Genomic DNA, 23,342 nt, shown 5'->3' with positions numbered 1-23,342 from the left:
GTAAATTAGGCCACGACCGCTTCCTTCCACATCCTTTCTAATTCATTATTCATTGTCTTCCTCTCATTCGACGCTGTGTAATCCGTTGAATTGTAAAAAGATAATCACGAGGAGGTTTTATCATTATCGCAGCTGCGTCGTCTCACGCACGGCTCTGCCTGATTTCCGCTGGCCTTGACCTAAGTAATTGGTTCACGCGGCGATTTCTTGCTTCAGGCAGGATCCGGTACGAGAGCTCGTGGCAGAATTTCCTGAAGAGGACGTCTGCATTTTATGGCTGTCGACACGATCACTGTGATGGAAAAGTTCTCTTATCACGGAATGTTAAACTGCAGGTCGTGTCTCAAATATTTTTAGATGCATTTAACTCTTTGAAGCACAGTGGTAACTATATGTACCACCTGCAGTTATATTTATGGGGTCTTCTTAAGGTACAATTTGGCTGCACGCGACAGAGACGGACTCATCGCAGCTTCCCGCCACTCACTTTTGAGGTGACGACCGAGACATGCGGCTAAGTGTTTGTTTTGTTGAGACGCGTGCACATATTCTGTGAAAAATGAGTATAAAAATGCTTCTAAAAAGGTTACTCGAAGAAGAAGAAGAAGAAGATGTGTTGCTGTGTTATTTGTTGCGAAAGAAAGAAAGAAAGAAAGAAAACCTACGAGTTCAATATTCAAAACCAGACGCGAAGAAGGGTCTTTCTGTCTGTTAATAAAGAATCATTTATCATTAGAAAAAGAAAGTTTCAGGAGTTATTTCAGATTGAATCAAAAGCAGTTTGGTTACGCACTGAGTTTAATAGGAAAAACATACAAACAACAAAAACTGTCGCTCACGTTACGGTTAAGTTTCTTATATTGTATTATTACTAATTATGTCACAAATGTAATGACAATTGTCTTCATTCTGTGATGTTGGTTGGTTCGGGGGTCGAGGCAGTTCTTATAGGAGAATACCTCAGATGAACTTGGGTTGGACATCCCATGTTGCTCCTCGCATATCCATCTGAATCACTTCATAGTGACTTAAAATGTTAGCTTGTATTTTCAAACGTGGAGCCTTTATGTGGTTCCCAAATGAAGCAATTTCGTCTTCAATTTCTGTATCAGTGTTGGCACTTAACTGTTGCACGAGATTATCAAGAATATCATCATGATTGTTGTTGCGTCTTTTTCGTCGTGGAGGCTGTGGTACAGAGGACTGCGATGCTTCATCTGGACAACCTTCGCTGTTTTCAGTCCGAGTCTCAAACTGTGCGTTTGCCGCTGAATCTGACTCAACATTAGATGCAGTAGGTCTTTCTGTTGAAACCGGTTCTAAGAATTGGAGTCTCTTGAAAAAATCCCACTTAGAATTTTTCGGTGGTGCAGCTGATCCGGTTGACATTTTTCTTTTGCGTTTAAATCGATTGTATGAATCCCGTATATACTTCCAGCGTTTTCTACAGTCTCCATCTGAAATGAGAAAATACGCCCATTTTCGTGTGCGTGTTCTTTGTGTACGATATCACTTATTGAGTGATTGACAATTTTTTCCCTTCAGATTTATGGCGACTGGCGAAAGTTACGCTTCACTATCGTTTGCTTACCGTATATCAGCGCGTCATATTTCACCAATCGTGAAAGAGGTTCTTAGGTGTCTAAGAAACAAGTTGGTACCTCAACTCATGCCTGAACCTACGCAACGAGAGTTTCAACGCATTTCAAACGAATTTTGGATAAAATGGAATTTTCCGAACGCCGTTGGAGCCAATCTCTTTCAACTACAAAGCTTTCTTTTCTATCGTTCTTTTAGCCATCGTGGACGCTAATTACAAGTTTATTGCGGTCGACGTCGGTGCGTATGGCAAAGAAGGTGATTATTGGAAATAACTTTAATCTTCCGGGTCCTGAGTGCCTTCCGGGAACCATTTCTAACTTTCAGGCGAAGCATCGGGTCTCGACGCGTATCTGATGAAGTTGCAAAGAATGACGTAACTGAACAGACATTCAATTATCGCCTTTGTCGTGCCGGAAGGGTATCGGAAAATGCATTTGGGTTGATTTGCCAAGTATTTTGAGTGTTTTATACACACATAAACATTTTGCCGGAGACATGTGATGATTTGATATTAGTCGCCTGTTACGCGATGGATTCCTAGTAAAAATCTGGAAAAACTTTCTATCACTTCAGTAATGACGTGGAAACAACGCCACCAAACACGCACTCCTTATCTCGAGCAGGAGGCGAGATAAGAGAAGAGTTGAGAAAATATCTCATGTCAGACGCTGGTGCAGTTTGTAGGCAAGTAGATCGCAAAAACCTGGTAATAATCCATTCATTGCATGACGTGTTTAAATCTAGAAGACGTTATATTGTATTATAAAAACGCAAACAACTAACCACTTTTGTCTAATTAGGCGAGCTTCGGGATTTAGAGGGTAAAGTCTGGCATTTATGAAAGCGACAGTGAACTTATGAGTCCTGCAAATTTCGTGACTGTCAGGCATCGAGCAGGACCCCGTTCCTTGGCGTATAAAAATGTATTCTGTGAAAGTTAAGTTGCCACCACGCCCCGCAGTAAAGCTGACAACCGATTTCAGACTACGTTGCCGATAACTGGGTTACACCGAACGCCTATTGATTGCAGCATCCTTGGCGATGTAAAAGTCTGACCAGAACGAGCTGCATGGAGCAGAGTCCATCTTCAGCCCTCGGTCGGTCGGCTAGTCAAATTCTGAACGAAATTCTTATCTCCTTATAACGCAGTTTCCTCCTCGCTCTTGTCACTTCATCCGTCTCGGGTCCAGATATTACCCTCAGCGCTCTCTTCTCAGACACCCCGAGTCTGTGTTTTCGCTTGAAGTGAAAGACCGGGTTTCACACCCATACAAAACAGTAGGAAACATTCGTTGTTAGAGAGGAGACGGGAAACAGAAGATTGTGAACTGCGGGCGGGAGAATGTGAAGGTGCGTCGTGCAGTTGTAAAACGCTTGGAAGTGCCTGAGGTAAAGTTGGTAATCGGCTTCCTCAGACGTTGGTAGTATTTCGTAGGATTGGCGGGCAGATTGAAATAGCTGAAGATTGTCAGTTTGTAGATAATAATATGAAGAGTTTTATTCAGTCTCAAGACAAGATCAAGTTCACGCGCCCTGGGACCATGAAGTTTATGTATAATATCGAAGAAGGTGGCGTGATGTCATTCTCTTTATGAGTGCGACGTCACACGTGATCTCGTTACAGGCGATGACATCATAAGGAAACTGTTATCACAGGAGGCAGAGTTGCGAGCTGTGAGGGCGCTCTCATATTACATCTGCTTAATCTCAATACGTGGGACTTACACAGTGTCTGAATTTAATTCGGATGGAGTTCGGACCTCAGCTTCTGGGGAATGCGGTGATGATCCTTCGCGGAAGTGTAGGCAACTGTCAGTTGCTCGAGAGACGTGCTAATTCCTTTCTTGTAGCTCCTGAGAAATGCCGCCAGTCGTTTTTCTGGGTCTCTCCGACTGTCGGTTGTTTCCATGGAGACGGTTCCCTGACCTTGACCGCTATTTGTGATCTGGCCTTCGGCGTTGTGCGAGGGCTGGGCCTGCCAAAGAATTACGGAATGTTGGTCGTTCGCTTAATAACTCGCCCTGCTCGATTAATCCAGACCCGGGGACTAACAGGAATCTTTACTCGAATTTACCGCGGGCCGGCGAGGGAAGTAGGTTGTGTGGATAAAGCTGGCTCAGGAGGAGAATGCCCCGCGTAGCGAACTTTCGGGTTGCTGCCCTCAACAGCGCTGAACGGATTTTGATGAAACTGAACGCGAACTGTCGTCGGTAGGCATCGCTTCGGGAAATTCTCCGCTCCACATTTAGCTCATCTCTGGTTTTCAGAGTTCACTTGGCAAATGTTCACATTCGCTGGCTTCATATTTTAGGGTAACAAGTTTGAATCCACGAAGTCATTGTCATTATCGGAGATAGAATTGAAGTTGCTCAAAATCTGCCACCACGCGAGATCCGACATACAGACAATTGTCTCAGTTCCTTGCCCACGTAAAACCGACGTTTCGGGAACAAACCCTGAAGATGGGGACAGAGTTTGTTCCCGAAACGTCGGTTTACTACGGTAACCAGTTGATTATGTGTAATAAAATTGTTTGTATCTTGTGAATCACACAAAACATCATAGTTGAATGGTTAGTACTCCTGCTACATGTTTGGCAGGTCCTGGGTTCAGATCTTGGCCTGCAGACTGGCTATCGTGACGAAGGCTTGTTGTGGTTTTCCTCAGTCCCTCCAGAAAATGCTTGGATAGTTCCTTAAATTAGGCCATGATCACTTCTGTCCACATGTTTTCCAATTCTCTGTTTACTATCATCCTCTCACTCGACATTATAAAGTCTCAGCTAGTGACAGCATCGTTAAATAAAGTATAAATAAATGGTGAGTCACATGAAGATGGCTGCCTTCTGGGTTGTAGCATTACAACACAGAAAACGAGTCATATTCGTACTCGCCACTGTGAGAACCTCAATTCTTACTGTGACTCGCATGCTTTTGTTATGCTGTAACTTTGTGTGCCTGAAACTCGGGACTGTCAGTGTGATGGTATGAGATAAGAAATTCATGAACATGTGTCTGCACGACCTTGAATTTTAAGACATCCCATCTTACTAGTGACATCTTATAAATTGATCTGAAGTTGTCACTGACATGAAATCCCACAGTCTTGGACTGGGGACATTAAAATATCATAGTAATTTATAAAAAATACATTTAACACTGCTTTAGCTTTATTCAGCTTTCAGTATCACATTTAATTTTCATTGTTGCAATTTGCATGCTCTTTCCTAATGTTCTTCAGTAAGACACATCCTAGTTGCTGATTTAACTTCCTTGTGTAGAGCAGATGCTCATGGGAAAAGAGTGTGAAGATGACAGCGTTGTGGGATATTGCGCAGTGTAGTGTAATATAAATTGACACCATTATTAGGCGATCTCTCTGGTGATGAAGGCAGTAAGCATATTCCCCTTGTTACTTCATGCTTTTAAGTTAGTCATGTTTCTTTTCTGTATTAATAACATAGGCAGGAAAACTGTGACATGAGTTAAGAAAAATAAAAGCAGTAAGTACAGTTTCTATGGGATATTATGATACAATGTATAAAATGTGAAAGTAGGGCAAGGAAATATCTCAATTTGGGAACTCTACATTCAGACAGGTAAAATGCCATTTGTTGCTTTCGAACATTTTCGCTAGATCTACTGATACTATTGGTAGCACTGCATTAATCTAAATATATCGATATGGGAAAGAATGACTAGCGAAATTGCGTCGATCACTTTCGTAACCTGTTTTGAAGTACAGTACATATTTCTTGTACAGAGGTTTTGCAGTTATGTCAGACAGCAGACTGGCCGTATCTGATGCGAAGGTCTGAAAAAACAAGCACACAAACTGTGATGATCTCGTGGTAGTGGATTGTGTCTTGGAATCTACGACTAGACAGCGGCGGATTTATCGTACGTAGTAAGATTTAGCAATTTGTGCGTTGTATTATAATTTTAACGGTTACATTATTTCTTGACGATGACTTCGCAGTTATACACACGAAAGTAAACAAGGTACGAAGTACTGGTTAATCTTGCACTTTTACTACCTTATCCGTGTGTTTGGTCACGTAACTTCGTCTTGTTTCAGGTTCGGACTTCTGTAGGGCCCTATTAAGCATGACAGATCTGCGATTCGATGGCCGAGTGGTTGTAGTTACAGGAGCTGGTGCAGGTGATTATCGTACACGAAAATAATGTTTGTGCCTGATCGCTTTTCTAGTATGCAAGACTTTCTTTCGGAAATATTTAATTCTTGTCGAAATTATTTTAGGTTATCGTTCTTGTCTTCGCGGTTTCAGCTTCATTAATGACTATATTGTACAAAAAAAATATAGTTCTTTCCCTCATTTGTTAAGACAAAAATATGAAATTGAAGGGTGTGGGCTGCTACAACAGTATGTTTCCAGTTTTAATTGTACCAGTTTGTGTGTGTCCATTTCCATGGATAAAAGTTGTCATGATAATATTAAAGTATGATGAGACTCCACATGCCATGTGATGTGTGCACTGCAGAGGTGAGTTAATACCCTTCTCTTTTATCATTTGTCTGTTTCCATTGTCTCATAATCGTATTAATCATGGCATTTGCTTACAACTTCTTGCAATGAACAGTTCTGTGTGTCGTTTCACCCACTTATCATTTCTTGTGTGCCAGTTCCTCATAATTCTGACCAGCCATGACTTTATGTTTCAGGCCTGGGTAAAGCATATGCCCTGCTGTTTGCGGAGCGTGGAGCATCAGTTGTGGTGAATGACCTTGGTGGTGGTCGCCATGGCGATGGGAAGAGTAGCAGTGCAGCAGACAGTGTTGTAGAAGAGATCCGGCACAAAGGTGGGTTTAGTGCATTATGATGCTTGTTGGCTGCTACTGCATTTGCATGTAAGTTTCTTGTTTGTCCTCTCACCTCTTCTCTTTCTCCTTCCTTCTTACAAACTGCTTCCTTGTGTCCCCCTCTACCACCTCCGTCTGATTCCCTTTCCTTTCCAACTTCTGTTTTACGGTGAAGTCGCAGCACCGCGGGATTGCATGTGTATCGTAGATTGTTTTGTTTCTGGTAGGTGGCAAGGCTGTAGCCAACTATGATTCTGTGGTGAATGGAGAGAAGATTATATAGACGGCTCTGGAAGAGTTTGGACGAGTAGATGTGGTAGTGAACAATGCTGGGATCCTGGACAAGTCATTCTCCAGGATTAGTGACGCAGACTGGAGTATGTTTGAGATTAAATCTTATTCTTGGCCATAATATCAGATTGTGGGGTACTTTCAGTGTATTTGGACTGCTACAGTCAGTCAGGCAGAAAACTAAGAGCGCCAGTGACTGGATATTATGTAGCTGTCCCAGGGGCCATTTTACCTTAAAGTCTGATAGTTCAGTGAAATTGGAATATCATTTTTCTGCAGAGACTAATTCTGAAAGAGTTAAAATTCACAAGCGTCTATTCTCATTGTGGTTCTGACCAGTTTCAAGAGACTGTCCATGGCATTTGCCTAGAGAGGCTGAGGAAAACCTTGACAAATACTGTCTGCTATGCCGAGCTGTTTTGTCTGTTGTTGATTTTGTATAGGAGGCCAAAAGAAAAGGGACTATGGTAGATTTCTTGAGTTCAGGGATGGTTTTGCATGCTTTTTTGTCTAGTTACTAGTGCTGTTGAGGTTTAATGATCATTTGTTACTGTTGCAGGCTTAATTCAGGACGTACACCTAACAGGTGCTTTCAAGGCAACTCGAGCCGCGTGGCCTCACTTCCGTAAACAAAAGTATGGACGTGTCATTGTGACATCCTCCAATTCTGGTCTATATGGGAACTTTGGGCAGGCAAACTACAGGTCGGTGTTAGTGACACTTCAGTATATTTATCTTTCATAGGATTGATCATTTGTATAATGTGTGCGTGATATCTTGGACATTAATCTGTTCTGCTTTGAATATCTTTGGGATTTAAAAGTATTAATTACAATACACCCCTCCCCCCGCCTATGAAATATTGATTTAACATTCTGGTTATTTATAAAAATAAAAGTTTGTCTTTGGTTGCCAGAAATGGTAGAAACTGTTTTCCCCCACAGTTCCTCAAGACAGATGCTGGGTTAGTGTGTTATATAACCGAGGGTCACTTCTACATCCTCTCCAGTTCGCTCTTCCTTTCAGGACTGTGTAATTTGTGCGGCTGAAAAGTTGTTCTCAAATAAGAAAGTTGGTGTGAGCGATGGCCGCTTTATGCATTTCTTGGGAGGAGTCCATGTATGTTTTTTTATGGTTGCAGTGCTGCCAAGATGGGGCTGGTTGGTCTGAACAATACGTTAGCGATAGAGGGCAGGAAGGACAACATCCACTGCAATGTGATTGTGCCAACTGCGGCATCCCGGCTTACTGAAGACATCCTGCCACCTGGTGGGTGCTGCTGATACTAAAGCCTGACAGTGTGTCACTTCTGTTTACAATAAATGAACATCAAAATGATGCAAACAGTGCATTTTGGAAGTATATTCACCCTTTTGTCATATTATCAGTTGTAATAAATAGTTCATGTTTTGGAGATCTGTTATCAGCAGTTTTTAATATTGTCTCATGATTATAAACACTAATGTGATACTGATAAGTCACTTGTTTGTTGCACAGATTTCTTTGCGCAGCTGCGCCCAGAGCTGATTGCGCCAGTCGTCGCGTGGCTGTGTCACGAATCCTGTGAGGAGACTGGCTCCATCATCGAGTCTGCTGCTGGCTGGGCAGGAAAATGTAAGGGTCAGTGGCACCCCTGTTCGGAATATGCTCGATGCCTGTAACGACACCACTGGTTCTGAGTCATGTGATGCCGTCCAAAACAGGACTGCATTTCATTAGGGTCATGAAGGTTGGGTCTGTTGTTGCTCTTTCAGTGAAATGCAGAAATGATTTTTTCACTGCAAATCACAATCGTAGATAAGTCGCAGAATCTGCATGTGGACTTCCGTAGATGTGTCAACAGCGGTAGAATGACTGGATTCATGTTTCAAGGGTCCTGATTTCAGTGAGACAGCTTGGAATAGCCATGAAGCGCAGTAATGATAGACAAGCAGAGAACCGTTTACCTCCCGTGCTGAGTGTCGGCAGAACTTTCCATCAGGATGCGTTCTTGTCTGACAACCTTCAGGTTATCTGGTGCGTTCACCGGGCGGCCTGCTGCGTGCACAGATGAATGAGCTGGTGACGCCAGAGGCTGTACGTGAGAACTGGGGCAAGGTGACAGATATGTCTGCTGCCGTTAAATTGGAGTCCATCCAGGAGGCATCTGGTACCCTGATGACCGTTCTGGAGCAGATGAAGTCGAACTCTGGGCTTTCTTCTGATGGCGTGAGTTATGACTCGATGTAGTTTTTTGCATATGCTTTCAGATAGTAATTATTCAAGTTACCCCTGTGTCTAAGCACCATCCAGTGGAGGTGTATAGAGGGAGTGTAGTATAAGACGTATGAATGAGCAGAATTAATTTTGTTTATTGCGTACAGGATTTTAGCCCGTCGCCATAATTGTAGTACGTGGTTTACGTTACTTCAGTTGTGTGTTTCTTGCGTATGGTGTTGGAAGAAGCTGACTGCTTCATTGTGGCTTACGCCACTGGAGGTCCAGTATTTTGTTAAATGAGGTGTACATTAGTTTTGGCAATGGCTGGTGCTGCCATCCAAGTATTGATGGTGGCTAATGTTTGTGCAGACTTGAACTTATTTTGTCTTTTTGATGACACTTATTCTGTGAACATGGTTTAAGGTCCTGATTTCCTTTCCAGAAGAGTGTTGTGACAAAGTTCCAATACACTCCTCGTGACCTGATCCTGTATGCACTGGGAGGTGAGTAATGTGCCCTTATGTGCGTGTGTTTGTGACAGTGTGACAGACAAGTAATGTGTTTGTTTTATTGCAGTTGGTAGCACTGTGACCAACCCAAGTGACCTGAGATTCCTGTATGAAGGCCACGCAGACTTCTCTGCATTGCCGATGTTCCTCGTGTTGCAAGGCGTGTCTGCCGTGATGGAGTCTAGTGTTACTGCTGAGGTGTTCAGTGGCAGGGATTTCAATCCTGCCAGGGTAAGTGAGGTTATGTCTTGATAAGCAGACTCTTTTGAGGATAACCGCAAGGTTCAGCATCGGTCATTTCGAAGCCTGCCTTCGGATGTAACCCTGAGCCACCTCACAATCTTCTTGCTGTGTTTTCATCTCTGTATGTGCATTTCTTGCCTTCGCAGCTGAACATGTCCATATATCTTAACGCAAGGCACATTTTACTGCCTGTGCTTTGTCTATTACGAATATAATAGCCAGTCTCCATCGCACTTGACTTGTTTAGTTCACTGTACATGCAGTGAGGAAGAAATTAAAAGTCTGCTGGTCCTCATGGAATGAAAGCAGATCCAGCTTCTGCAAAAATAATACTGCAGTGAGTTGTTTTTCTGTTCAGTGCAACGGAGGATCATTCAGGTCGTATTCTATGCTAGTGAAGTTGTAATTGAGCAGTGTGGTGTGGACTCGGGGAATGCTTGCTATCATTCAGTCCAAAATGTTTTGTCCTCTCATCTCACATCAAGAAAACTAAAGATACAAAAGTTGTGCTGTATGGGTGTTAAACTTGGTCTCCCACTTTGAGGGAGGAACATAGATTGAGGGTCTTTGAGAACAGAGTGTTTAGGATATTTCGACCTAAGAGGCAGGAAGAAAATTGCATTATGAGCTTCACGGACTGTACCCCTCACTTGATACTGTTAGGGCGATTAAATCGAGGAGGATAAGACGGGCGGGACATGCGGAACGCATTGTGGAGGGGTGGGGTGTTTACAAGATATTGGTTAGAAGGCCTGAAGGGAGGAGATTGTGGGTGAGACATTGGCGTAGGTGGGATGGCGTTAAGATGGACCTTTGGGAGATAGGAATCTATGGAGCAAACTGGATGCAGCTGGCTCAGGTTAGTCTTATGGCAGGCTTTTGTGAACTCAGTGATGAACCTTTGGCTTCTATAAAGAAAGTGTTCTATTTTTTGAGAAGCCAAGTATACAGTCAGTTTTTCAAAGAATATCCTGCACCATAGAGAGAGTGAGGATAGAATTCACACTGATTCAGTGAGCTGCACAGAGTGTAGATGCTTCCCACTGGCATGCCACTCGGTCGTGTAAACAAATGACAGTATTCAGTTGTTTTTGCAGATATATCATAAAGTATTTCTTTCTTTCTTTCCACTAAATGGATTCGAGAAGTTCTGCTAACTTAAAGATAGTTCAGTGGTTTCGACGTAGAGACTGATTGGATTATGAACCTTAGGGTTGCTGATGAGGCACAAAGGAATGAGAAACGATTGAGTACATAATTGGAGTTGACTGAGGAGGATCGTGTTGCTGCTATGTTGCCAGATGTTGCATGGTGAGCAGTACTTGGAGGTTCTGCATCCCATCAACAGTGAAGGGACTCTTGAGGTGCACTGCAAGGTGGTGGATGTGTTGGACAAGGGATCCAGGACTGTTGTGCTGGTGGAAGGTGAGATAAAATTGTGCAGTATGATCATTCCATTTGTAACTTCTGTCAACTTGGTTCGTGCAGTTGTAACGTGTCTCTTTTTCATTGATCTGTCTAGGCTAGGGGGAATATAAGTGGTTTAAAAGTCTAGTCTTCAAGGTGATACAAATTCAGTTGCTGTCTGTTGTCATTATTGCAGTGGAGACATTTGATGAAAGTGGTGAGAAGGTGGCACAGTCCCTGCTGACAACATTTGCTGTTGGAATGAAGGGTGTTACAGACAAGCGTACTTCACCCTATGATGTGCCAACAGCAGAACCACCAAAGCGGATTCCTGATTTGTCTGTTGAGCAACGCACGTCTCTTGATCAGGTCAGAATAGAGGGAAGCATGTGTTACGTGTGAGGCTCTTTGGTTATTTTTCTTTGAGGGGGGGTGGGGGGGGGTGAATGTAACTTTTCTTATTCTGTGTATGTATTTTTAGTTTCTTCTGTCAGTAGTACTAACGTGTGAAATATGGAGAAGAAGCACAATCTAATTAAGATCTTGACATATTTGTGGTGATAGAGCTTTGTAAAATGTGCATCCTTAAGATTATTTGATGTAGACTGAAAATGCTGACTGCTTTGAATCTGCACTTATTGCTGTGTGTGAAAATTATGACTAATGAAACACTGCAGCTAAGTCTGTAGAATTTAGTATGCAGAGAGATCATAAACACACCTACAAATTAATTGTCAATGTTTCTTCACTTCAACATTATTTCCTGCAGGCTGCACTCTACCGACTGTCTGGAGACCGCAACCCACTTCACATTGACCCGAATGTGGCTGCATTTGGTGGATTTGATCGGCCCATCCTGCACGGTCTGTGTTCGCTGGGCTTCTCAGCCCGCCATGTCCTACAGCAGTATGCGGATAATGATCCAACCAAATTCAAAGCCATAAAGGTGTGTAATAGAAACTTCTCTTTTTGGGGCTTTCCTATTTTCAAATTCTCATGATAACATTCCAGCACCCTCTTTCTGTTGTTCTATGGATTGTTTGTGTTCACAGCATTTTTCACTTGCCTCTTCCGTGTCTGATGTACAGTTCAGTTGATGTCAGTCATTGTACTTTCTTATTCTTTCCACATGCTTTCCTATTTTCTCGCATCCCTGTTGGAATACTTCATAACCGTGACTCCCATTCACAGTGGATACGTTAAGGGAGGCCTATGGTAAGTAAAAGAATATTCATGTGAAGCATGGTGCAATGGTGTGGCTTGATAGTAGATTTCTAAGTTGTAATTCCGGAGGACTGTTCATAACATTTTACCATTTCAGTCTCTTTTTTTTAATTTTATCATCTTGTTGCTTTGTAAGTTCTTTGTACTTTTTTTCCATCAGAGAGATTGTTAAATATGATGTTATTTCATGAATGTGTTTCATTTTCAGAGGTTATATAGCATCAGATAGAATGAGAGGATAATGAATGGGTATGAATTTGGAAAGGGGCAGTAATATTAATTTTCATGTTACTATGCTGGAAGTTCTTTGGAGGGACTGAGGAGAACTCTGATTAGCCTGAGAAGGATAGTCAGAAACTGGACTTAGATGCAACCTGATATCCCCATTAATATGGTTTAGATCGTTGCACTACACAGGCCATCAGAGTGTGAGGGTATGAAGAAAATGATGACTGTCACTGGTTTACAGGCTCGGTTCAGCAAGCCGGTTATCCCTGGGCAGACACTACAGACTGACATGTGGCAACAGGGGAACCGTATCCACTTTCAGACCAAGGTGAAAGAGACGGGGAGCGTGGTGATATCTGGCGCATATGTCGATCTCACCGAGGCATCCGTCCCGCAGCACAAGGTACGTTTTTGTGGCTGACTGATGGGCCAAGATCATCTTTGATGATGGTTGTTCTGCTGGTGAGAAATTTCGTTGCTGCTGGCCTTTCACCACGTTCACATAATTCTGCCCTTATGCTCTGTCATGAGCTGGTTGAGTCCTATCTATCTCTTCACATCATATTTCTCTAAGGTGCATTTTAGTAATGTCTGTGTGTGTGTGTAGATCTCCCAAGTACTGTTTTCCTTTCAGCTTTTCCAATGAAATTTTTGTGTCAAATTTCATGTCTACGCAGTGGAAATAAAAAGTCACACATATTGCAGGTTCCTCACAGAAAAATGCAATTTGATTATGCAGTACACTGCTACTAAACAAGACGAAGCATTTGAGCTGTGTTGTTTGCATGTAAAGCTTACTTAATATAAATGTACATTTTGATGTAAATTCTGTAATTGTGTGTTGGAGAATGTTTAATTTAGTGTGGGTTTAATGAGCCAAATATAAGATTTAATTCTGGATTTTTAGTAAAATGATAAGAAAGCTCTGATGGGCAGGGCATACAGCATGCATGAGCAAGACATGAAATGAGTACAGAATTTTGTGTGGAAAACCTGAGGGAAGAGATGGCTTCAGAGACCAACTCATAGATGGGAGTGTAATATTAAAATGGATCTTTAAAATACTGGGTGTTAGGTTGTGGATTGTGTTCAAGTGGTTCAAGATAAGTCCATGAGGCAGGCCTGAGCTGTGTGGTGTTTGTTCCTACAGATTGCAAGTTGTGTTTTAATCGATATAAAGTGTAACTGATATTCTGTTATCTTGTGATAACCTGCATTGTTCAGCCTAGCAATTTCTTACTCTCAGTGACAAGGTTATGTTTCCTTTTTGTTAAGATCCCAAACATTACAGCATTGCTAGTATCACATCTTCAGTAAGATCCATTTTAACCCTTTAAAGCTGAGTTGTAACTGTATGTACCACCTGCTGTAACAGTCATTATCTCTGCATTTTGCCCACAGAATATATAATGTGGGTTTTATATTGATCTCAGAATAAACAGTAATTTATTTCTCTAAGCAGCATTAACTAGTTTAGTGTTGTCGTGGAGACATGTTGTGTTTTCTTTGAGGTAACAATGGATTGATAGAATATTATGCACCTTCACTGTGGCTGAAGGGGTTAATTATTTTCTTTAATTTCCTAGTTGGTCTTCAGAGGTTACTCAAAAGCTCTATGGAATTTCTTTGTTTTCTCTTTCCTAGTTACATTTCCAGCTTATGGTAAATATCTGCAAATCAATTTCTCAAGATATTTGCATCTTCAGTGGGCAAAGTGAGGAAGAAACTTCACGATTTGTACAGTTCACTTAGTGCTTTGTGAATAGTGAACTGTGGGAGACAAAGAGAAGTTGTCACATGAATACATTGTTTCACTACACTTGTTTATGTAAAATGTCATTAGGTCAGAAATTGGCTTAGACTTGGAAAAAATTTTTGGCATGATGCTGGGGGTGGAGCCGAGTCATGATATGGCCATTTGTGTGTGTTTTGTCTAACAGAATAATGAACCTTTGTTTTGTAAAAGCAGTAAGTTTTTTGACTAGCTGAGTCACTGTCAAGGAGGCAGGAAAGACTTTGCACTTTAGCCTACATGTAAGGTTGTCTTGATAACATGTACAGTACAGTAGCTGTGTTCAAGGTCATGGAAGAAACACAAGTGAGTAGCTCTGATGTATGCTGGTTGCATCAGTCAGTCACTATGCCTGCTGTGATGAGGTCCACCAAGGTGAGGGAAGTGAAAACTGGAATTTGTAGTTCAGAGGCACATCTCATGTCCTGACATAGAATGAAAATATGAACATTGTTTTGCATTTGTTTTTAAGCTAAAAATATAGTATTCATAAATATTTAACACGTTCAGGAAGTACTCATTATTGATTACAGAGTGTGTAACCATCGAAACTACTCTCAGTAATGCTAAAGATCAAATTACATCATATCCATATTTTTCCACTTTTGTATGGTTGTAAAATATGGTTTCTTTCTTTGTGTGAAGAACCTAAATTGTGTTTGAAAACAACCAAATATTATTTGGGATCTTGAAGGATCAAATAAGTGGATTCTTAGGATAGTGAACTAAAGGACTAAATGTGTTGTTCATAAGATGAAAACACATAATGTATGCATAGTTTGGTGGGAATCCTGTTAAAAAAATTGGACATAAGTAAGACTGAGAATTTAAGGGGAGGATAATATTAAGCTGGATCTTAGACAAATACAGATGTGTTTGAACTGTGCCAAAGTGGCTTGGTCCTGCAGCTAGTGATACTGTTTGGTATTGGCAATGTTCGACCTTCGTTTTCTATCACCAGAGAGTTAACAGGTTCCTAGAGACATGCAGAAATGGTGTATGATGTTGGTGGCTTTGTAAACTGTAATGTGAGGTTGCATTGTTGGTGCAGGCATCCACATCAGCGCTGGATTCGGATGGTGTGTTTGACTTGCTGAAAAAGCGGGTTGCGGCAAACCCAGAGCGTGCCAAGAAGATCGGTGGTGTGTTCCAGTACAACATCACCAAAGATGGCAATACTGTTGCCACCTGGAGTATGTATCACACAGTTGTCATGGATTTACAGCACTGTTAGAGAGTAAATTTTATACAGACTAACTTAAAACTTTCATCTGTTAAACGTTTTGTCTGTGCGGTTAACTCTCCTACTTCATATCTGGCAGATCTTGGGTTTGTATCTCATTTGAGAGACAGGGTTTTCTTATCATAGTCACGGAAGGCAATGATGAGACCCTCGCCGGGTTCGCTTGTCACGGCCACTTGCAGCTGAAACGGAAAGACTTGTTATGCATTTCTGTTGCGTCCTACAGGAGCAGTGTGTGACGATGTTAACAGAAACCCAAAAAACAAAACAAGAGATAAACTTAGGAATTTTACATGATTACAGGCTTTGTGGCATATGTATTTGTCAAGAAGTTCTGGAAAAATGAAATGTATGCAGAAATTTGATGGTGAAACCTGAGGAACACCACTTGGAAGACTTGTAAGAAGTTTGGAGATTAATATTCAATTTTAGCTTTGATGTTAGCTATATTCAGTCCTCAGTTCATTTTAATTATGAGCTTTGAATATCAGAGAAGCAGACAGAAACAAGTATGGTGTCCATAGATGGATTTTCCAAGTAATATTTAAATGAAGATTTCTGTCTTCTGGGTTATTGCGCTGTGTAGTCTGGTCGATGTTAACCAACGTTTCAGAGGTCATACTGCCTCCGTCATCAGGGCGATGAATATGCCAATAGGGTGTGAGGAGTTGGATTTTATAGGCAGGGAAGTGAAAGGTGTAGCCTGCCCCGAGCCAATGGGAGCAGGTATGGGAGTGGACCAATGGTAGCACGTGGGCGAGGGTGGGAGAGGGAGAGAAAGTAGAGAGAGAAAGGTGAGTGTAGTTGTATGGATAAAGGCCCTGAAAGGGGCCGAGTTAGTGGTCTGGTTGGTTCTGGCGGCGCACTCTTGCTCGTTCTCGGAGTCCTCGGAGTGTGTGGATCAGAGGCTTCCAGGACCGGCTCAGGTGAAGTCCATCTTCCCTGTTAAAGTTATCAGGATGAAGTTCGATCTCGATGGCTTCCCTGATTAACCGGTCCATGTAGCCGGTTTTTGAGGAGAGGATAGAAGTGTCCTCTAGCTGTATCTTGTGCTCCAAGTTGAAGCGGTGTTCAGCAACCGCAGATTTCTCGGGCTGCCCGAGCCGGATGTGGCGTTCGTGCTCCTTGATCCTGGCCTCAACGGAACGGCCTGTCTGGCCGATGTAGACTTTTCCGCACTCGCAGGGAACTCTGTATACGCCAGGCGTCTTCAGTCCTAGGTCGTCCTTTACCGGCCGGAGAAAACTGGGAATTTTCTTTGGCGGAAGACCAACAGACTTGATGTCGTGCCTGGCCAGCAACCTGCTTATGCGGTTGAAGGTCGTCCCGACGTAGGGCAGGAAGGCAACCGAGGCTGGTTTTTCAGTAGGCGGTGGCAGCCTCGCAGGCGGATTGAGAGCTTTCTGAATCTGACGGTTGCTGTATCCGTTTTTCCTGAAGGTGGTGGTGAGTGCATCCAGTTCACTCTGTAGGCTGTCGTGGTCGCAAAGGGCTTTAGCCCTGTGTACCAGGGTCGAGAGCACGGCCTGTTTGTTGGACGGGTGGTGATGGGAATTGGAGTTGAGGTAAAGGTCGGTATGGGTTGGTTTCCGGTACACCTTGTGGCCTAATGAGCCGTCAGGTTTCCGGTGAATGTCTATGTCGAGGAATGGGAGATGGCCGTCCTTTTCAGTCTCCATGGTGAACTGGATGACCTCTGAAACGTTGGTTAACATCGACCAGACTACACAGCGCAATAACCCAGAAGACAGAAATCTTCATATTCACCGCTGTGAGAACCTCAAGTCTTACATAATATTTAAATGTTTCAAAATGAAAATCATTTTATCAATCTGAAGAATTTGTGTTTTATACTCATTATTTTACAATGGCTTCCTGTACATTCTAAATATATAATTTAGGACCAGCACAATGGAAATTACAAACATTTCTATAAATTTTGACCACGGTCCATGCAAGTGATAACTCACTTCAGAGGCATCCTCTGTTGGTCTGTAGTTGACTTCTGCAGCTGTGAAGTTGAAGTATCCATATTTCCTTGGTCTGACAGCTACTACATGAGATACATTTGTCCCTGCAGGGATCCTGTCAATCTTGATGTTGAGCTGACCACCCACCAAAGTGAAGGCCTCTTTGTGAAAGCTACTGTCACTCAGCTTAACACCAAGAGCAGTACTTGTGCCAACATTATATAGTGTGTACTGCAAAGAATGTTGTGTGTTATAATCAAACAAGTTTATGAGGTATGTTGGTATTATATGGGTACTAAATACAATATTATCATGAGATGCTCCATATTCTTTGGCTTGTAACATAAACGGCCTATGATATGTAAAAATTTCTATTCTGCAAAAACAACCGGACGATAATTTTTCTGAAACAATATGACATCTAAATATCCCAGCTACTATGTCCATGTCTTCAACCAGATATCTATTCAGTATCTGTTTCGAAATTAGCAATCTGGCACCCGTTTCTTCTTCCTCATTACCATCTACATAAGCAGCTAGGGCTGCGAGAACAAAAATACTTATAAATTTCATTCTTTCAAGACTTTTAACGAAATATTAATTTATACACTCCCCAACGTGTTGTACGCACGAGTACTTCGAATCTTTCCCAACGGAATGGCACTTCTTTATCAAAACTTCCAACTCGTTGCCAACTCACAAGCAACAAAGCATGTAATTCGACTCCTACTGGCAATGACCGCACTTAAAAATTAGTTCCGGTTCCCTTCATTGTCACCAATTTAAAAGTTAATGACGATAAAATATACCGTTCCAGCCGTTGCCAATGTTAAAATGAAACTGTTTTGGCTTCACTGTTAAACACGGAAGTTTAGAAGTTCCATAGTTTGTAACATGCTTTGTAACTCAGAACTGTAGTTTGTTAATCGGCTGTACTTCGTATGCGATTATTTGGAATAATTATTAGGCACATATGGATGTGCTTTGTTATCGGTAATATAACGTAACTGTGTTGAGAATCATGTCGATGTCTCTGTCATCAGACCCGGAATTGGAAATGAAAGTTAAAAAAGGTTTGAAAACGTGTCAAACATGGATTGAGTTGTTTATGTTGAACTTATATACGTAACATTGCAAAGCACTGCCCCCGATGGTGGAGAAGAGGGTAGAAGTTACCAGACTGCATCATGAGTTGCAGGGACGTTGCTACGATGTGGAGTATGCCATTGGGTAAGGTTTAAAGGAAATTCTGTTCGTTCACTAGTATTCAAGAGGAACCTTGTTCCCAAGTGAATACTTTTCCACAGGCTTGTAGCAGCATCTTGCTCATTTCTAGTTGACATTTTGAATTATGTGAAGTGTAATTTCTTTATGTTACAAGGAAAGCTTATTATTTAATCAATTAACTTAGTGATTTTAGACCTTCATTCATTTGACATTTCTGCCTGGCAAAGGAATAAGATCCTGAGTCCTGACACAAAGTCGCCAAATATGGTGTGTGTGCATGTGTCTATCTATCTATATATATATATATATATATATGATTTGGAAGAAAAGTGAGAATCACAAGACCTTCCCAGAACTTTGTGTAGTTTTTTCAGCAGTTGTATTGTTCTCCAGGGCAGTGAAGTCTATGGAGGGGGCAGAGGATAACCTTGGTAACATACAGGAACTGCTGAAGAATGCGGTGTTCTTGCGACAGCAGATTAAGTATGAAGAAGCTCGCAGGTGAGTGTTATTGTGAATGTTGTGGACGTGATTTCTGTGGTCTGTCTGTGCCTTCTCTCAGGGTTCTTCCCATTTTATTCATATGTGAACTGAATGTAAGATGAGCAAATGTGTTTCAGTTGGAAAAGAATGTACTATAGCAAGTACAGAATGCTAAATTTGTGGGTTACCTGTGTTTTAGAATACATGAAGGAAATAGGGTTTGGGGAATTTGGGACACAAACTTGTTTTATAGCAACAGGAAGGAAGTCTGTCACTAGTGTAAATCCCCCATAAATAAATATCTCCTATGCGTAAGGAAAAAATGATCTGAATTGTTGTGTAGTACATGGACAAAACTATTCTGTGCAAATCCTCGTTTGGGAAGGAGTGATTCTACCAGTAAATTATAGCAGTGTTGTGTTAGCACTCCTGTTTCTCAAATGAATTACGTCCTATGCACAAGTCTCAGCAGGGGATTTGCTGTCCTGACTGAAGAGGGTTTTTTTTGTCAGTTTCCTCAGATCTTCCAGTTGAATCTGATCATAGTGTATCAGAATATGCCAGTTGATCCAGTGGTTTTTGAATGACTTATAAAGCAGTCTTATTAATTAAGTAAGCTGCATGTGTATGTCCATCTAGCCTGATTCAGTTACACAGCAGTTGACTGGTTTTTGTGAAATTTGGTGTGAATATCTACCATTTCAGTTCTCTTGATCTTCTGTTCATTTTAACTTTGTCATCTGCCATTACTGAATTGAGTTTTGAGGTTCTTATGATAGTGTATATGGAGGTGGCTGTCTTGCAGGTTGTTGCACCATTTAATGTAAAAATCAGTTTGTGCAACGTCGCAGGCAACCATCTTTGTAATGAGTTGTTTTGTAGGACACTAAATTAATTTTATTGCTCTGTGGATCACTGTTTCATTCACAGTAGTGTAGAATACCGGTCAGACAGTGTGTTAGTGATTTTTCACCTTGCTGTGATTCTTCATGTGTGTTAGAATTGTGTTTTGTTCTTGTGTGCTGATCCAAGAACATTTGGATTGGCATGCGCATATGCGCAACGCATGTGATTTATGTTGCATGTCTTGTCTGTGTAGGCTCCCCCACTAATGCTGTGACATGCCAGGTAATTGCTGCTTCCTGTTGTTTATTATGTTGGTAGTATATTATGGTAAGCAGTCACTACATGATCATGATGAAATTGGGGATATCACATGGCCTTAGAATTGTTACTGTGTAGGAGAAAGAGTGCATGGTCACATGGACATAATGTTTCATTGATACAGAGGACACTACAGAACAAGGGAACTGTGGTCCTATAAGTGGGAAATATTAACCTGTCAGTGTGGGCTGTGTCGAATGGACGTCTTTACACGGTGTGATAGGTGCCATGTATGTTTCCAACATCAGAGTGAAAGAAATGACTATATTTATTCAATTGTGAGGTGATACTGAACTGTGCAATATCGTTATACTAAGAGACAGTATATTTAAGACATTTATTTCCTCTATTAGGTTGAAGGCCAGTTCATGCTTCATTGTTCAAAGTTCCTGCTTTTGGAAAAGTTCTTAATTACAGATAATAATGGCTACTTATTTCACCTGCTGTTTTGTGTGGGTGTTAAACTTGGTGTCTTGCACTGATGTCTGTGATGAGCAGAATACATGTAACTAAGAGAAACATACAGGCAGCGAGAGAAAATTACATAATGAGGAGCTTCATGAATTGTGCTGTTTTTTTGGGAAAGTGTTCAAATCAAGAAACCAGTGGGTGGTTGGTGTTGCCCAAGGAATGTAGTGGCACTTTAGTATTAGCAGTGGATAGTTATATAATCAATATTGTTTGTGCATGTTTTTTTCCCTTCAAATTAGCCATTTAATTACTATGTATTTGCATCGCTGTTTGTTTAATTTTGTTCAGATTACAATTTCATGTCTTGGATCCTCCATTCACAATAATCCTAATCCCATTTAGTATTAAGTAATTTGTACGGTTGAAATATAATTATTAAATAGCCTACGAATCAATTAGTCAGTTCATTCACCCTTTTAGCCACTTGATCTCTTAATCACAGTCAGGCGGCTAAGCAACCAGTGGATCAATCAACTGCTCATTCTGTTCAAAGATATTTGTTCGTACAGGAACAAGAAGGAGTCATACTAAATTAAGGGTTTGGTGCAGTCTTTACTGTATGATCTACTATTAGCTTCTCAAGGACTCTGCTTCATGAAAATTTTATTTACAATCACAAAATCATGTTTAGATCTTCAAGGACACCGGTTGACCACAGTTTGTTGGGAACAATACTGGTGATTCATGGTTAGGATCATTTTGGTTATATTTTGAGGATAAAATTCATATTTTGGGTATGAAATTCTTACTTGAAACTACATTTCTCGGGCATTTACAGTGAATCCTTCATTTAGTTCAGATGCCAAAAGTGGTGTTCTGAAAGTGCAAAGTTAAGAGCTTTCATTAAAGATTTCGGTGAGGAATATTTTAGTTCTGATGGAACAATTCTGTTCTGTAAACTTTGTGAAGTTAATGTTACAGCTGGTAAGGGATTTAATGTGCAACAACATTGTGATACAAGCAGTAGGCAGGTCAGGTTTCTGTTGCGATATGAAGTGAGCCTGCCAAGTGTACTGAACATACTGCACTGATTTCCTGGCAAGCAGTAGGCTGGTCAGGTGACAGACAGCTTTTCCCCGAGTAAAATCCCAAGGATCAATTAAGCTTCTTCTCTCAGCTATTCCCAGAAAGACAAAATGCATTCACTTTTAACTAACACAAATGCAAAAATAAACAGCATTCTGATGACGCAGTTGATTGAACATGTACTTTTGTTCTTGGGGAGGGGGGCACACCACACACACTTCTGAGTATATAAATGTCACTTATCAATGCCGTAAACGCCTCATGGCGTTTATTTATTTGATTCCTCGGGAATCATCGACACATAACCTCAACCGTTAAACGAGAACACCCTATCATTCCGTAACCTGATGACAGCCCACCTAGATCGCTGTTCGCACACATAAACTTACAGCACCTAAGACTAGATTCACGCAACAAATTTTACCAACTCTCTCTCTCTATCTCTGCGCGAACTTGACTACAGCGAATTCTAGTAGCGAACCCAGTAAACTACGTATTGGGCGGGAAATGCAGGGCATCGATATATCAGGAAGATCCAGAATCGTAATCTTGTAGGAGCCTGGTAGCCGAATGGATAGCGTGCTGGCCTGCGGAATACGACATCGGCAGTTCGAGACCCAGCGGATTCTTACAGTAGTATTAATTCTTAATTCTTACAGTAGTATTAAGTTCTAAATATAAAACGAGGGCAGGACTCAGGACTCAAACGATTTCTGATTTCTGATTTCTGCCCTCTAAAAATAATTGTGGGTTACCGGGAGGGTGGGGCGCCTAATATGATAGAATGAGGGGGGTTATGCACAAATATATAAAAGGGGGCTCAGTTGGGGGTATACCAACAACATACAGACATCAAAGCATATGAGTCGAAAAAGAAACAATCCAGCGAAATAAATCAAACCATCAAACCTGCATGCTTGTCATGTAAGCTGTTGAGTGTGTTCGCAGACTGACTTGATATCTGAACAGGAAACCTGATGGGACAATGAATGAAGTGTGTAATTACCTGACCTATAGGATGCACTTTAAATGTTGTGATTGTAAGTGTGAGATGATATGTTGACAGAAGTAAATGCAGTTTGGGATTGACATTATTGCTGTTTCCAGTTGGTATAGGTATCGTTTGTAGGCGTGGGTGGAGACTATTTGTGAAGTGATTTTGGTTTTTGTTATGTAGTGCTGTGACCTGCCGGGGTATTTTCTGTGCTTGTGGTGTGTTAAGCAAGGATAAAGGTTTTAAAACTTGTAAGTTTGGCGTGTGGTGTTTGTTATGAATTTGGATTTGCTTGCAAAAATCTCATGCCCAGTAGATGACAGATTTGTTGATTTATTTGGCTGGATTTTTTCTTTCGACTCAAGTGCTTTGAACACATTTTGGTTAAAGATTGTTGATTGATATGATGTCTGTTTGGACCACCTTTGGCTGCTCCCTCATAAATATA

At 41.4% G+C, this 23,342-nt stretch overlaps 3 protein-coding genes across 6 annotated transcripts; 1 reads left to right on the top strand and 2 right to left on the bottom strand.

The window, feature by feature from the left end:
- Positions 1-758: 758 nt before the first annotated feature.
- LOC147871275 (uncharacterized) lies at positions 759-5,710 on the bottom strand. Of its 2 annotated transcripts, XM_087340042.1 has the most exons (3): positions 5,639-5,710; positions 3,328-3,577; positions 759-1,457 (listed from the first exon to the last, which is right to left on the bottom strand). In XM_087340042.1, the coding sequence occupies exon 3, from the start codon at positions 1,387-1,389 to the stop codon at positions 961-963; it is 429 nt and encodes a 142-aa protein (XP_087196168.1). In that variant the 5' UTR covers positions 1,390-1,457; positions 3,328-3,577; positions 5,639-5,710; the 3' UTR covers positions 759-960. The 2 variants fall into 2 exon arrangements, with proteins under 2 accessions (XP_087196168.1, XP_087196169.1); XM_087340043.1 differs by lacking the exon at positions 5,639-5,710 and having other exon boundaries at positions 3,328-5,207.
- LOC147871274 (peroxisomal multifunctional enzyme type 2-like) lies at positions 5,686-16,476 on the top strand. Its single transcript, XM_087340039.1, has 14 exons — positions 5,686-5,763; positions 6,286-6,423; positions 7,274-7,418; positions 7,856-7,983; positions 8,212-8,334; positions 8,723-8,922; positions 9,356-9,416; positions 9,490-9,653; positions 10,967-11,090; positions 11,269-11,441; positions 11,842-12,018; positions 12,766-12,927; positions 15,368-15,509; positions 15,863-16,476. Exons 1-14 carry the CDS (start codon positions 5,709-5,711, stop codon positions 15,922-15,924), a joined length of 1,854 nt encoding a protein of 617 aa, XP_087196165.1. The 5' UTR covers positions 5,686-5,708; the 3' UTR covers positions 15,925-16,476.
- LOC147871273 (translocon-associated protein subunit beta-like) lies at positions 14,767-22,326 on the bottom strand. 3 transcript variants are annotated; one of them, XM_087340041.1, is made up of 3 exons: positions 21,898-22,326; positions 17,530-20,912; positions 14,767-15,741 (listed from the first exon to the last, which is right to left on the bottom strand). In XM_087340041.1, the coding sequence occupies exons 2-3, from the start codon at positions 18,100-18,102 to the stop codon at positions 15,655-15,657; spliced, it is 660 nt and encodes a 219-aa protein (XP_087196167.1). In that variant the 5' UTR covers positions 18,103-20,912; positions 21,898-22,326; the 3' UTR covers positions 14,767-15,654. The 3 variants fall into 3 exon arrangements, 2 of the variants coding, with proteins under 2 accessions (XP_087196167.1, XP_087196166.1); XM_087340040.1 differs by having other exon boundaries at positions 17,530-22,326; XR_015532488.1 differs by having other exon boundaries at positions 15,665-15,741; positions 20,844-22,326.
- Between the last annotated feature and the right edge of the window lie 1,016 nt (positions 22,327-23,342).

Source organism: Zootermopsis nevadensis, unplaced genomic scaffold (assembly GCF_977971745.1).
Source record: "Zootermopsis nevadensis isolate Lab colony 2312 unplaced genomic scaffold, Znev_1.0 Znev_ptg000060l, whole genome shotgun sequence".
Classification (NCBI taxonomy): Eukaryota; Metazoa; Arthropoda; class Insecta; order Blattodea; family Termopsidae; genus Zootermopsis; species Zootermopsis nevadensis.
Note: the sequence above shows the minus strand (reverse complement) of the source record. Positions and strands in the feature narration are given on the sequence as shown.

Bases quoted from the DNA above. Each gene is read 5' to 3' on its own strand.
- LOC147871275 (XM_087340042.1), bottom strand. From the start codon at position 1,389: ATGTCAACCGGATCAGCTGCACCACCGAAAAATTCTAAGTGGGATTTT.
- LOC147871274 (XM_087340039.1), top strand. From the start codon at position 5,709: ATGACAGATCTGCGATTCGATGGCCGAGTGGTTGTAGTTACAGGAGCT. The intron at 6,424-7,273 runs GTGGGTTTAGTG...TTACTGTTGCAG, and splicing joins AGAAGAGATCCGGCACAAAG to GCTTAATTCAGGACGTACAC. The intron at 8,923-9,355 runs GTGAGTTATGAC...TTTCCTTTCCAG, and splicing joins CTGGGCTTTCTTCTGATGGC to AAGAGTGTTGTGACAAAGTT.
- LOC147871273 (XM_087340040.1), bottom strand. From the start codon at position 18,102: ATGAAATTTATAAGTATTTTTGTTCTCGCAGCCCTAGCTGCTTATGTA. The intron at 15,742-17,529 runs GTGAGTTATCAC...TTTCCGTTTCAG, and splicing joins CAACAGAGGATGCCTCTGAA to CTGCAAGTGGCCGTGACAAG.